The sequence below is a fragment of the Corvus hawaiiensis genome, chromosome 1 (assembly GCF_020740725.1).
Source record: "Corvus hawaiiensis isolate bCorHaw1 chromosome 1, bCorHaw1.pri.cur, whole genome shotgun sequence".
NCBI classification, from domain to species: domain Eukaryota; kingdom Metazoa; phylum Chordata; class Aves; order Passeriformes; family Corvidae; genus Corvus; species Corvus hawaiiensis.
In genome coordinates, this window is record NC_063213.1 from 55,774,173 (window position 1) to 55,789,639 (window position 15,467).

The 15,467-nt window shown below is 36.4% G+C and overlaps 1 protein-coding gene across 10 annotated transcripts in view; it reads left to right on the forward strand.

Moving 5' to 3' along the window:
- SGCE (sarcoglycan epsilon) overlaps positions 1–15,467 on the forward strand; it is a 33,364-nt gene that overhangs the window by 14,741 nt on the left and 3,156 nt on the right. For 4 of the 10 annotated variants that reach the window (XM_048305276.1, XM_048305296.1, XM_048305353.1 and 1 more), the window contains 9 exons: positions 510–667; positions 3,628–3,700; positions 4,518–4,719; positions 6,388–6,550; positions 9,721–9,932; positions 10,686–10,712; positions 11,411–11,599; positions 13,223–13,266; positions 14,089–14,123. In XM_048305276.1, coding sequence (XP_048161233.1) covers positions 510–667; positions 3,628–3,700; positions 4,518–4,719; positions 6,388–6,550; positions 9,721–9,932; positions 10,686–10,712; positions 11,411–11,599; positions 13,223–13,266; positions 14,089–14,123 — 1,103 coding nt within the window. The remainder of the gene's footprint in view (positions 1–509; positions 668–3,627; positions 3,701–4,517; positions 4,720–6,387; positions 6,551–9,720; positions 9,933–10,685; positions 10,713–11,410; positions 11,600–13,222; positions 13,267–14,088; positions 14,124–15,467) is intronic. The other 6 variants (XM_048305334.1, XM_048305329.1, XM_048305285.1 and 3 more) reach the window with 5 other exon arrangements.

A 15,467-nucleotide genomic window follows, 5' to 3' on the forward strand; every position in this document is an offset into this window, starting at 1 on the left:
GCCAAAGACCTCTATGTGTATCCTAATGCTAACAGAAGCTTTCAGGCATTATTGATTACACAGCCACTCTTTACAGTACACTGAGTACCTGAATCCATCATTAAAAACATGAATATAAGTAAGTTGGGAGGGGGAATTAAAGGACTGAAACCTTTGTGCTTTTGTCTGTAAGGAGGTTAGATGCTTCAATTTGAGGTGGAACTGAGCTCTAAAAATCAGACCCACTAGTTACTGAACATGAGCACTCAGCCAAGATTCTAGGAAGTACTGGTACATTATCTCTGCAGTTGGTTACGCTCTCCAGGTATGAATTTCTTAATACCTATAAGTGCTAAGTAATAGTTCACCTATTTCTGATATGGTAAATGTTAGCAAATTTTAATTGTTTTTTCTTTTTAGAAAGGTTCAGAAAACACATGAAAGCAGAGTTAGACTTCCTAGTTGAAAAATTAAAATGAAAGCATTTAGTGTTTTCTTGTAAATATTCTAATACAATTTTTCTTATCTAGGTGAAATAAGTAATGATCCTATAACATTTAATACCAATTTAATGGGTTACCCTGACAGACCTGGATGGCTACGCTATATACAAAGGACACCATACAGTGATGGAGTGCTGTATGGCTCACCAACTGTAGAAAATGTGGGCAAACCAACCATCATTGAGGTATTTTCTTTCAGAAGTTCAAAAATATGTATTTTGGTTTAGAGTGTAAGGTTCAGAACTGTCAGTAACTTCCCCCTTATTTTTGAATAGTTAATTGCAATATTAAAAAGTTTATAAGCCATGGACACAGACTTGTGATATTAACATTTTCTCATAGGTACCATTTTATCCTCCTTTGAGAGAAAGCCAGATAGTTTGACATTTCATGTTCTACTTAAAAGGTACAGCTAATAAGAAGCAATAATTAGTTAAGCTGCATGCAGTACCTTTTCACTTTTGCCTTTGAACTTTCTAAGAGGCATTTCGTTTCAGTAAATTATATTAAATTATATATTAAAGTTTTACTCAAAATACAGAACAAAAAACCCCCCCTTTGTAAACAACAGTACTTGAAGAATAACTGAATTCGTAACTTTGTAACTTTCAACGTAAATATGGGCCAGACTTTTCCCTACTATATTAGTGTTCAGTCAATAAGCAGTTGTGGGATTATTCTTCTTGTTTGTTTACTTGTTGTTTGGTTGGTTGGGTTTTTTGATTTGGTTTGATTGGTTTGGGATTTTTTTCAATTTTTCATCAAATATCCCCTTGTTCATTATTCATGTTTATTGGTAGCTTTCATTTTAGTTAGCAGTTTTGTGAATTTAGTTCTTATGAGTGTAACAGTGACAAAACTATATTTCTGAGAGTTAGTTATTCAAATGTTTAAAAACACTAATTATTCATTGAGCAGCAACTTCAAGGGAAAAGGGACAATATTTTCTATCATGTATTTCATAGGCAGCAGACTGGATCAGACGCTGTGTGGTTCACAGTGTTAAGAAATCTGCACATTAACTTGCTCCAGCCATTTTGCTGCTTCAGCAGTGTATTTGTCTTAAACCCTTGATTTTTTTTCTAAATTGCATTTGATGTAGTTTTTCTTCCTCAAGAATGACAGCTCCGAATGTTAAGTTATACTGCAGATAGTTTCACCCTTGCTTACTTTTGTATACATGATTCTGTTTTGATTTCTAATAACAATGGACAAATAACATTTGAGAATTGATCATGTCAGAATTTCTTGCAGGCTTTGCTTAGTTTCATGTAGAGGAAACCATTATTTAAAATTGCCATGTTTTGCATGTGCTTTTAGATTCTAGGATCTATATCGAGACCTCCATTCTAAGCATGACCCCAAGCCATATTTGAAGTAAATCTTGCCTAGCATACAAATTAATTCCTTGCAGTTCCAGTCTTAGAATTAATTCAAAAGCCACATCTATGGTATGTGAGGAGGGCAGATGCATTTGATCCTCTTCTTAATGCCCTCTGAGAGGAGTGATTGCATCTTCCTGGCCTGAATATAACTTCCATCATGTTATAATTCCTGAGGGGGTGTTGTGGGTAGGCCAGTTAACTGGAGGAGACCTGATCATTAGAGTAGCCTAGCATTGCGCATAGCACTGCAGTAGAGCAGGTAACATTCTTGAGCTCAAGCTCCTTTGAAAGCTGTGCAAAGACAGTCTGTGTTTGAATGAATGTTCAGGACAGAGGCAATTCTGCTATTCCTGGATGTGGTGTGTGGGCTATGCTGGCAGCTTCCACTGCCGGAGTGGAGGCTCACAGTGGGTACTGCCCTGCTCCTCTAGAGAGCCTGTACAACCAGGGGTTTGATTTTCTGAGTACTAGTGGTTCAACTGCTGTTGAAACAACCCTTTGAAAAATTAACAGAATTAGGACTGGAGAAATCTCAAATTTATTTTCAGGTAATTTTATAATGAAATTGTAACATTAAATGAGATCTGATTATGTTGGTTAAGCTTTTCCCTCTCCACTTAAACAAACCTGCAGTAGATACTCCACAGCATTTTTCTTTTCATTCACATCCTTTAAAAGAAGTGCAACATCTGTTACTTTTATTTATTTAATAGTTAGTGTCACAGTGGTTTGTGGCTTGGTTTGCTGAGAAGCAACATAGTTCTGCCACTATTGTCACTCCTCTGCCTCTCCTTTGTTCTTGAAATGAGTGAACTGAAGTCTAAAATTAGAAAGGAAATTAGTCTTCTTCAGTTTGTTTCATGAAAGATTTATCACCTTGCAGGGGAAAAAAAGGTAGAGAAAATAATACATAATTATACTGCTATCCATCCTTGTTCTATATTTCTTATGAATGAGCACTTAATTGTAGTACAACCTTGGAGTACAGTCACCACTGAGAAGTAGCCACTTGCATGCATTTCAAGTATCCTAGATATTTAAACTTTTAGATTAGTATCCTTGCATATTTTATTCATGAGGGTGTATGTTTCCAGCTATAAGAGTCACAAATGTTGCATCTACCTCCTAATTTTCACTTCCCCTACAGTTACAGATTCTAGGATTTTTTAAAAAACAGTTGTGTTGGAGCATTATTTTGAATCCATTCATGGAGGGAGACTTCACTGTGGCTAAAGCTAGAACGAAACACCAGTCCCAAAGATGAGAATTTCTGGCATCCCACTTTTTCCTTTAAAAACCTCTCCATGTAGTTTATTTCCCTAGGAGCTATCGATGAATTTAGATGTTACAGTATTGATGGAGGGGGATTGGAGGCTGCACTGGGAAACGGAGAAAACAATCTTTCCTTACGGTGGTTCTTAAAGGTAACAGAAGAGAAAGAATACACATGTGTAGCAGAACACTTCTATCAGGACCAAAATATATAATTTTCACATATATCCCTTCGGTAATTGTATTTGGCTATAGACTGGTCAAGAAAATTCCAATATTCTGACTTGAAGGTAGTACTGCAATAAATAAATTGACTTTACCTTTTGAATTTTATATTAGTGAATGAATGTTCATACGCTTCAAAATAAGGGGGCAAAGCACTTAAAAACTGATAAGTATTTCTAAGTTATCAATTTAGCTTTCACTGATGTTTGACTGATATAATTTTCATTTTTCAATGTTTTGTAATCCTATCTTTTTCACTCTAGATCACTGCGTATAACAGGCGTACCTTTGAAACAGCAAGACACAATTTGATCATTAATATAATGTCAGCAGAAGGTATGTGTTTTGAACCGAATAAGCAAAACCATCTTATGGGCTCCTGCTTTTGAAGATAAATACTGTAAAATAGTTGTCTGGTGTTCAAGCCAAACACAGGGGCACAGGGGAGAAGTAAGAGAATTTTTCCTGCTTTAATTCATTTTGGTTTTTTAGTCCAGATATTTTCTGTCATTCAGGACTGTTTTTCTTCACTCACAGAAAACTGTTTGCATCTTTGTTTTTCATTAAACTGTTTTTAATTTGAAATTTCCCCCATCTTTTCAAATGGACCTCACATAAAGGATTTCATTGTCTTTCTGCATATTGTTTCGTTTTCTTAGTCCTGCGTTTGCCTTATGCAATGAACAATTGTGTAGGCAGAATCAGAAAACAACAGGTTGTGGCAAATATGGACATATGGACCTTAAAATTAGTTATTTTTATCACATTTACCTATTTACATTCTGGAGTGTTGTGGGTTAGAATCCATTGTTGCTGCAGATCTGTTTTGACCCCCAAATTAGCATGAATGTAATTATATCTGTTTAATGAAGTTTTACCAGGTGATACTCTTTTCCTCTAGTCTGCTTCTTCATCTCCCAGTTGTTTTATAAATAACTGAAGGTTTTCAGCTCAAGTAGCAGCTACTGGTACTCACTATTGAATTAAACATAATCACATTAGGTTCAAAATGAGCTAATTCAAACACAAGATTTTTGGAAAGGTGTATCAGTCATAAAGTAGTATTGCATTAATCATTACTCCAGCTATTTTGGAGATTTATTTTTTGATTTATGGAGCCTTTGTTTAATGCAACACTCTTTTTCATCACAAGTAGATTTTCCTTTACCGTATCAAGCGGAATTCTTCATAAGGAATATGAATGTAGAAGAAATGTTAGCAAGTGAAGTTCTTGGTGACTTCCTCGGAGCAGTGAAAAATGTATGGCAGCCAGAACGCTTGAATGCTATAAACATTACTTCAGCCCTTGACAGGGGAGGGAGAGTTCCACTTCCTATTAATGACATGAAAGAGGGGTAAGCATGTGTCAGTATGACGTTTTTGCTTCATTTTTTGTTTTTTTCTTACTGAAAAGCCTAATATTTTTGCAGGTTTTCTAGAAACTTTGCAATTGCTGTTTCATATTTTAGAGTTAGTTTACTCATGTTTGGAAAAATTTACTCATGTTCCGAGCCCCAGTTATAATATGGATTTATTGTGTTAGATACCACTACAACAGGGCACAGCTCCTATATATTAATGTTATAACCCAAGAAATACTAATAAATTCTATTAATTATAAACCAGTTGGTAGTAAATACGGTTTTTTTGTAATCCCAGTTTTACTTCTAAGCAGTCATTTGGCGTGCTTTTCAAGTTTTTAACCATTCCCAATTCATGAAACTCAAGATTTTGAAGCAAAATATGATAGAGGAGAGATTCCAGAGACACTTCAATTTCTGAGAGCAGTTAGCATGTAACATTGTAATTTTTAGCTGTACTCTTACTAAGTTATGTGATTCAAGAGCACTGTTGACTTTCTTCTGAAAGTCGTAAGGTGTCTGGGGAGCTCAGGTTACTGAGTGTAAACTGTAGGAATGGACTGTTTCCAGTGGTGATTTGTAACCATAAATACTGTTCTGAAATACTGTACTTGGAAACTAGTAAGGATTTGGTTTTTTCAATGTGGCTCTGATAGTGCTTTTCCCTGGTGAAAGTAAAGATGCCTAGTTATGTTTAGATAATTTTAGATACTTTGGAGTCACATAGTATCTAAGAAAGGGGTGAAGGTTCAAAATACGAGTTGTGTGTTCAAAAATACTGGTTTTTAGAGTCCTTTTGTGTCTCTAGAGTTTTTGAGCACATTTAAAGAAGGAAAGTGACTTCTGTACTAGCCAGAGTAATAGCAGAGTCACTTGTAGTAGGTGGCTACACTTCCAATATTTAGTTAGATAATGCCTACTATGACAAGTGGCAACCAGGACCTAATTTCTGTTTCAGAATCCATTGGTACATTATTACCTGGTGCAGCAGACTGTATTTTACAGCAGTGTTCCATATATCTAAATATGCCAATGAATAATACAATTAGTGTAGTAGCTCTTATTTTATGTATGGTAATGCTAAATCAAGTATTAGGTTTACCTTCAGCTTTCAGTATTCTGAAGCAAATTTTGTTGACAGTGCATAGCTACAGTTTGGAATCTTTCAGGAGAAGCTGGGGGTTTAGCATGTGCACATCTGTATTAGGTTTAGCAATAGTCATTGTGAATTTAATTTGAAAACATGGGAAGAAACTCTTTTAAAATACTATGATGAGTAAGACCAAAGATTTCCTTAAGACAAAATGATGCTATTTTAGTACAATTTTCAAAAGTAGTACTGATTTACTTACATGAGGAAGCCACACTTGGAGCTCTCTGACTTCATAGAAATTGACACCACTGACGGTAATTAAACATTTACACTAACAAGCAAACCAGAATATGTTGTAATAAAAAAATCCTTTTGATTTCAGTCTGTTACTTATATGCTTAAAAAGAGAAAAGTATACTATGAAGGAAAATACTTTTAAAAAGTAATTTCGATCTTTAAATAACAGCTGAATGCTACTGTGTACAGCAGTAATGTTTGGAAGAGTACATAATTGTCCTTTGGGGATTTTTGAGACATCCTGCTGGTCTGTCACTCATCTCTTTCTGCAGTGTGTATGTGATGGTTGGGGCAGATGTTCCTTTCTCTTCGTGTTTACGAGAAGTGGAAAACCCACAAAATCAGCTGAGGTGCAGTCAAGAAATGGAGCCTGTAATAACCTGTGATAAAAAATTTCGCACTCAATTCCATATTGACTGGTGTAAAATCTCTCTGGTGAGTTATTTTATTGTTGCATAAAAGCGATGTTTGTAGAAGTACAGCTGAGAGTTTTGGCAGTTTGGTCAGACAACGTTGCCAATTCCACTTCATTGTGACTGATTTTTTTTCACCTAGCAGACACCCTCAAGATTGTGAAAGGATTTTGCTATGTAGGCTAAATTCTATTAGAGTTGAGCCCCAGTGAAACCACTGTATTTGTTTTCACTAGCAGTGTGTTCTATAAATGGCTAGAGAACTCCAGGGCTTAATGCTGATACTGCTGTTGCGCTTGCTTCCCTATAAAGTGTGTGCATACGTAACATATTTTCTCAGATACTGATTCTACACTGACCAGTTAATACTATGCTGTTAAAAAAATGTTTCTGAAAATTCTCTAAAACGTATTTTATATTAAAAATTAAATAGAAAAAGGAATGAAAGTAATGTTGATTAATGAAATAATAAATAGGAACATTCTTCTCAGTCAAATGCAAGAAAAATGATAACTGAACACTAGAGTATTTGCCATGAAATGAGACTAATTCCCAAAGAGGCTTTTTAAGGTTGTTTTTTTTTTTTTTAGTTCCTGCAAGGAAAATCAAGAAATAGTACAGTATTGGAAGAGAATGTTGCAGATAAATTTGAACAATGATGCTGAAGGTATAAAAAATAAATTTAGATGGTTGTTGAGCTGCTTCAGACACTACCCAGGAGGAAGCTGAAAGGGAGATAATTAATGCTTTTTATAATGGAAAAAACATGTGGAGTATAAGGAAAGGTATTCATACACAAAATTGATTGGATAACTTCCAGTCTTTTCTGCCTATACACTGTAAATTAGGAAAGCTTCTAGAAGGTTGGAAAATACTTGTTTCAAAAGAATACCCAGATTATTTGCTTTTTATTTGCTTTCTGTTGAGAAATTGTAAAAGGCACAAGTGTACACAGCAATACTTACCAGCACCTGAAAAATAGCAGAAGGCAGCTGGTCTTTGGCAAGAACATACTATGTCAAATCTTCCATTTCCTTCTACAAGGAACAAGTAGAACCAAGGTGGAGCAGCAAATGTCATTCCTTTTTGGTAAGGTTTTTGATACTGTCTCACAAGCCCAGGAACATGGCCTTGATGAAGCTAGGACCTAGTGGAGAGCTGGTTGGTAGCCATAATCATAGCAGATTTAACAGTAATTCGTGGCTATTCCTCATTAATAGCTGGATGATGGGATGTGCTTATTAAATTAAATTTGTAGTTCCCCATGAAAGTGAAAGGATCTGTAGGTGCATTGAAGGACACAACAGAATTCAGAAAGGTCTTCAGAAATTGGAGAAACAGTCTTGGAAAACAGGATGAATTTTAAAAGGAGCAGCAGAGGGATAGTGCACTAATGCAAGAACAGTCAGCAATGCCCATGCAGAAAGAAAAGCAGCTGGTTAGGAGTACTTATTTAGAAAAAAATGCCTGATAGTGGCAGTGGCTCATAAACTAACCATGAAGCAGCATTGTCATGCTGGTTTGAGAAAAGCAGAGATCACCCTGGGATGTGTAACAGGAACAGGCTTTTAGAGAAGTGTTATTTTCTGCAGCATCTGTAACACAACCATCTCCAATTTAGCACTTGTTTTGGCGGTGTGCCACAGTAACTGAATTTAAACTGTCTTAGGGGTGTTTAGTGTTGCCAGCAGCATTTCTTCTGTAACCTGCTGCATCAAAGGGAAAAGGGAGCCAAGCTTCCCTCTATCTAATCACAGTCTGCTTTTCACAAGGCAAGCTGAGAGACAGAAATTCTCCCCAGATCTATGCGCTGGGAGGGAGTTGAGCTCTATTTCCCATATCCACAATGTAAACAAGTGATAGAAAATAGAGCCATCATATCCTTATCCTCAGACTATTTATGAGGTAGCATTGGCAGTTAGCACCATATCAAAGAGTGGATTTAAGTTTGGGGGTCCCACACTCTGCAAGGATGGGCAATGTAATAAATACTCCACTTGAAGCTGCATTCTGACAGCTTGTTCTCACACTGACCTCTGTCAGTCACATCAATAAGTACATATTTTTTGTCCATTGTTAGGGTTTGAGATTCAGCTAAGCAGCCAGGTGGAACTCAGTGTACCTAACATAAAAGATACTGTGGAATTAATGAGCAGAGAATACATAAATTAATTTTCGTTTAACAAACACGTACATATATATATATATAATGTGTGTGTGTGCGCGCACATTTGAAGCTCAGAAGGATCTCTGGAAGTTCATAAAAATCTCTTCACCTATTGCCTAAGTTGTAATACAGCGTTTTATGACTTGAAGTGTAAATTATAAAGAAATGACCATCAGTTGCAAGATTTCTTGATGAACAGTCAGACAAAAGGTCAAGCATGTAAGGAAATATTTTATTTGTATTAATGATCTGGAGATCAATGATCATAAAGCTAGCACTGATAGCAACTGACAGTAGCATCTAACTGAAGATAACAAAAAAATGGATGCAGAAAATTAGGTCATCTGGTAATGGCAGTCAAAAGCAATAGGAAATTTAGCAGCAAAACAGGTTTGTATTTCTAGGATCATTGGGTACAGACACACATACACAAAAAATTGTGACCAGGAATGCAGCCTTTGGAAGCTAGTTGAATTTGTGTGAGGGGGACAACGAGCTGTCCTCGGCATCTCAGTTGATGCCTCTTGACCTTTTAAGCACTGGATGTAAAGCTCAATATGAAGAAGGAGAAGGAAGAAAATTGTAGGTACGTGACTCTTCATTTTTGCCACCTTATACAAGAGAGGACAGCATTGTTATTCAGGAAGACTAAAGAAATGGATTAATTAATCAAAAAGAAATCAGAATCAGTTAATTAGTTTGCACTAAAGATGTTTACTGAACTTCTACTCAAATACTGTTTGTGTGAGATGTACCTAAAATTAATCCGTAAAAGACATGCAGGCACAAAAGAGAGTAGTAATATTACAACATCACTTACCACACTGATCAGAAGCTTCATAAAATGTAAGCTTCTATTATTTAAAAAAAAGTGGTTGGATGAAATTGTATAGAATTTATCAAATGTGTAATATGGATCTTTTTATATGTTATGGTTAGTTAAATACCCAACTGTTTTTACATTCTGTTGCTTTGTTATTTAATTGTCTTATTTCTTCTTCTTCTTTTTTTTCCCTGGGTATCAGGTTGACAATACAAAACAAGTTTCCACCTTTCAGGAAGTGATTCGTGGAGAGGGAATATTACCTGATGGTGGAGAATACAAGCCACCTTCTGATACACTGAAAAGCAGAGACTATTACTCGGATTTCCTAATTACACTGGCAGTGCCCTCGGCAATAGCACTGGTGCTTTTTCTAATACTTGCCTATATCATGTGCTGCCGACGGGAAGGAGTGTGAGTACTTTAACATGCTAATAAGTAACTAGACTTTTCTAAGATTATAATGCATAGAAGGTTATTTGTTAGAATATCTCCATTCAGTTCATTATAAACATTTAAAACAGGCCAAAAGATATCTGCTTGTAATACTGAACTGTTTCGCACTTAAGCACATGCACTAATTTCCAAGCAAGTGGATATAGGGCCTTTAGTTGTTCTAGAAAGGGTTAAAATACTCAACATATGCACAAAACTCCCCAAAATATCCACATGTGCGCAGCTCTCCAAAATGACCCCAGCAAATAAAATACTAATAAAAGGATCATTGGTTCAGGAGAATATTAAGTAATTTCTAAAATGCTAACTTTCATAACATAAACTGGGTTGAGGAGATTAACTGAATTTAGACATACTATAAAAGAAAAACACATAAAAGGAAAGCAGCAAGTAACGTGATTTCTGCCATTTCTTACACAAACTACAATTTCATTTTGTCACAGAATTTATTTTAGCCAGAAGCTTGTTCTTTAACCTGCATTTTTCATTTCCCTGTGTGTGTGTCTGTGTGTATGTCTGTCACCACTATCACATCTCTCTACGTGCGTTCATCAAGGCCTCATCATAAACCCCATTGCAAATGCTGCCAAGTTGCGTTTAGCAATAACCTTGTCAGCATTTCTACATCATATACTGTTTTCATCATCAGATAGATTAATGTTCCAACTATCAATGCTATTATTTAATTCATAAATTTTGTTTTGTTTTTAGGGAAAAGAGAAACATGCAAACACCAGAGTAAGTGTCTTCTTTCCTGTTATTTTTCTTTTACCATTTAATTTTCATTCTCAGTAGCTCGTCATGCTTCATACATGTGTGTCATAATCTTGTTTCATTCTCTCTAATTCATGGTTTAATTCATAAATGTGAAAGCTGCTTTTAAATCAGAGTCTTGGCAAGGATAGAAAAGCAGAATAAAAAGGGTTTGAAATTAAAGATTGTCAATTCAAAATAAAATAGTGCTGTTAGAATAAGTATGTTAATATGCAGTCAATACTCCTGGTTATTGGACTTTTCAGCCTGTCTTTTAAAGTGATTGAAATGATGAGAAGAAATATCCTGGAAAGTGTCCAGTGCCTATACTATGGCGCGTTTTAAAATTAATTTACAAGCTTTTATGAATCTACACAAGAATCAGGAGTTAACCAAAACTTTAACTGCAGCAAATAAATGGAACATCAGCCATAAGAATGCACAGTCTTGAATCCTATGAAAAATATCTATTCAGACAGAAAAAGCTAATGGAATAATTACTGCCTTAAAAATGGAATAAATCCAATATTTATTAATTTAACTGTGCAAAGGTTGTAATTGTTGCACTGTAGTCTGTAGCATGCATCAGTCCTTGTACTTTAAGAATAATAATTGCAAAAGTCTCTCCGTTTTGATAGAGCACTTAAAATAGATATTCACTGTTTTATTTCCTTCTGACACAGCATCCAGTTGGTCCACCACAGTGCTATCCAGAAATCAACCAAAGAGCTTCGTGACATGTCTAAGAACAGAGAGATCGCGTGGCCGCTTTCCACGCTGCCCGTGTTCCACCCTGTGACGGGCGAGATCGTCCCGCCCCTTCACACGGACAGCTACGACAACACCAGCATGCCTCTGATGCAGACACAGCAGTAAGTGCTCACACTTGGTCTTGGTTCTTAATGCTCACTGGGTTGCACGATCTAACTATAGATTCCAGTTTGCCCTCCGAAATGCGTTTCTTATGGAGGATTCAGTAGCTCTCTAGCTCAAGATTGCTCTGATGTTTGCATTTGCAGCAGAAAGAAAGGCTTTCTGTTATAAGATTAAATGGCTGGCTTTCAGTCTGCAGGCTTGCAAGAAGCTTGGCATGGAACAGTTAGATTTCTGCATGTTTTGGAGAAAAACTACATTTGACAGAGGAATCAATTAAAACTGTTCTATTTTAGATATCCTATCTCTTGAGCCCTGTCTTTGGGGTTCTGGTATAAAACTACCACCAAGTCGGTGGTAGTTTCGTACCAGAAAATCCAGACTTTGTAAGTGGTTAATCATGTACCTGTCACACACGGTTTGTGTTTGAAATGTTGACATTGAACAGAAGAACATATTCCATGACACAGATAATAAATTCAGACTTGCCAAGAAAAACGCTCATAGGTCTCTCCCGTTTCCATTGTTGCCACTCGCTTTCCAAGACAGAAACCAGAAAAAGAATGAATTCTGTTTTTAGAGTTCATTTATCAGTAACTTAGTGAAACTAGTTAGACAGACCCAGTTCTTTGCACATGTTCTAATTCAGACAAGTCCATAGAGCTGTAGCAAAGAAGCATTTCTGGAGAGGTTTAGTTGAAGTGCCTGGGGCCAAGCAGATCTGAGGCAGTGGTCTCAGAAGTGGCTGGCATTTTTCAGTGCTGTGCTGTAACACCAGCTCCAGCTGGTATCTCCTCTGATGGCAGGCCTGCATAGCTCCAGTGGTATTGGTCCTGTGCCAGCTCTAACTCAGCCCTAATTTAAACATGCTTGTCCTAAATTCCTTTCACTATGTAGATCCATGCTGCAGGCATGTTTTTTTCTCCCTGTCCCAAAGCTAAATTCTCCAGAAAGGACAGCTGTATAAATTATTCCTTGTACAAGTGCTGCAAGGTGCCCTGCCCCATCTTTTACAGCTTCTCTATACAGAATAGCAGATTTTATGACTGGGGTGCCAAATCCTGTACCAAAGGCTTTCTTGAATTGTACATAGGGTATTTATCTGCTTCACCTACATTGTAACCCTTAATTCCTTTCTGTAAAAACACCTAAATATCTGGTAGCTGTTAAAATAGACACTTAAGCAGGGCACAAAATGCAACTTTGCCTTGATGAACGTGTCAGACCAGTTCACTTAAGTGGCTGACCGTTCATTCATTTCACAGCCAAAAATGAAGTTGCAAATGCTGTCACCTTTGCTGTATTCATGGAATATGGAATATTCATTTACAAAAACCAAACTTTGCTAAACATCAGAAACCTGTGGTGACTCTTGTTACCTCTGGCATTTCACCAAGTCTGAGCCTTCTGAATGTAGCTGACAAGTGAAATAATAAGAACCACTTTAACACTAATTGTCTTTATTTCATGGTCTTTGCCAACCTTTGGATATCTATATTTGCATAGTGAAAAAAGATTATTGCTTCATAAGCAAAAAAATGAAGTGTAAATACTGAGCTTTCATCATAATACACTTCAGACTTTGTATGGAAGCATTAAAGATATTAAATGGTTTTTTATAGGAACCTGCCACATCAGACTCAGATTCCACAGCAGCAGAGTGCAGGTCAGTACTCAGAAAATACTGTAATTATTAAGTGACCAGTGTGGAGGAAATCCTAGTCAAATTGTATACAGTCTGTAGACAGTGGAAATTATTTTCAAATAAAGTATTACAGAATTGTCATTGTAGATTTTTTTTTTTGATACATCAGTGAAAATTTTGGCATGGGATTGATTAGACAAGGAAGAAATGCTATGTTAGGACTCTGCGTGAGAGGCTGGAATTTGGTTCAGCTAACTTAGAAACCTCATGTAAGTAATTTTCTGTTATGTGAAGCTACAGCTGGATTCATAAATGCAGCTACATGTTTCATATTCTGACACTTGATAGGAAATCCAGATTTCTAATTCCCACCAATATTAGTTAAGCTTTGAAGAATGAGCTCTTTATTGCAGTTAGTAGACATAGAGTGGATACTGGGGAATCTGTGGTGAGGCACATCCATGTTTGAGGTTTCCTATGTCCTAAGTCATCACTTTTATATTATTCTCACAACTGCTCATGTACTGGCTGAGGTCAGGAATGACCCATCAGACTGTGGACCAAGGCTGACTCTACTTAGCATCTCAGGTTTGAGAAAAACCTACAGCCAAAGACATGTGAGAGGGGATAAGGACCACACAGGGAAAAAGTAGAGGCCAAGTGTAATTTTTAAATATTCAAAGAGGTATTTAATCAAAACTCTAGACAGACACATATCTTTGGAACACAATATGGGAACTACAGCTCCAAGTGGAAGATTTGTTTTAACTTAGGAGTCACATAAGCAACTCTTTCTTTTCATTGAAAATCCTTCTTCTTCATTACTGCTTTCGGGGATTAAAGGAGAATTTCGTATGACAACATTTCAAAGATTTGAGGCAAGTATATAATAGATGTTTCTGCCCATGTGGGTTGTTTTGTTATGTGGAAATTAAAAACATAGGTATAAAAAGTCTGACAGCAGTTCTGATAGCCTTGCTATTTGTGTGCTTCATTGTATGCTGGAAATGGTGGATGACCCTGGCAGTCAAAGCCTTGGTCCAGAGTCTCTAGCACTGGTTTGGGTTGACATTTAGCACAGCTCTTCACACTCAATACTGCAGGAATTTAGAAGGCAGAATAAAAGTGTCACACTGCTGCTCTTCTGCTGTGACTGTTTCATTACAAGAATTCGAGTCTGTCTTGCAGCAAGTAAGATGCAAAATCACCTGGTGATACTGTGACAGCAGTGAGGCATTTTTGCAAAGGTATGAAATACAAGCTAGCACGGGTCTGTCACTTGGGAGTTGCACTGAAAAACTGCCCTAAAATTAGATCTTAAGAATTCTCCCATGTCTGTATTTTCTGTAGTACATTATTTTTGTAGAATACAACTGTTCTTTCTTATTCATCACAGACCCTGCCTGTGACAAGCTCTCAGAAATGCAGGGAGGTGGGAGGTGGAATGTATTTGGGACACAGTGTTTCCTCCTCTTCCCTTAGTTTATAATGACACCTTGTTTTGTAGCTCAGATGTGCAGGTGATCCTGCAAGCACTTCCATGACATGATGGCATATGCCTCGTGCAGCTTTTCTAAAAGGATATCCATAACTCTTGTTCCCAGATTTTTAGATACAATTTAAAACAAAATTCAGGCACTACTAAGAGTTTTTTAGTAGCATGAGTACAAGCTTAGCAATCGATTTTATTGATCTGTTCTGGTAAGAAATTTACAGAAATAGAACACCTAAGGCCAAAAAACCTGTAGAATGAGACATTCATTGTTAAATTTTCTTCCTTTCCTCTAGAAAATACCCAGTAATATACTCAGGGAATTTAATATCTTATCAATCATAGCTATGAATAAGAAATTTCTATTTTAAATCTTCAGTAGACCATATTTAGTAATTTGAAGAGCAGACCATGGAGAATAACTGTTGTCCACTTCAGGAATTATCTGAATCCCCAGTAAGGAATGGTTTTATTTTAACCTTATATAAAAAGGCAGACTTAATAGCTGACATAATGCTTGACTATTTCACAAAGTTAAAAGTTAATTGGGAAAGAATTGTGTGAAGGGTGACCACTGGCATCTAATGTTTATTACACTGATGAAAATTGCTATTGCTCTCCAATATGAAAAGATACATTAGGTTTTATAATTGTCACATTAGGTTTTATAATTGTCTCTCTGTCAATAGGCAGAATTCACAAGGACTGTTTAAGGTGCTTAGATGGAAAA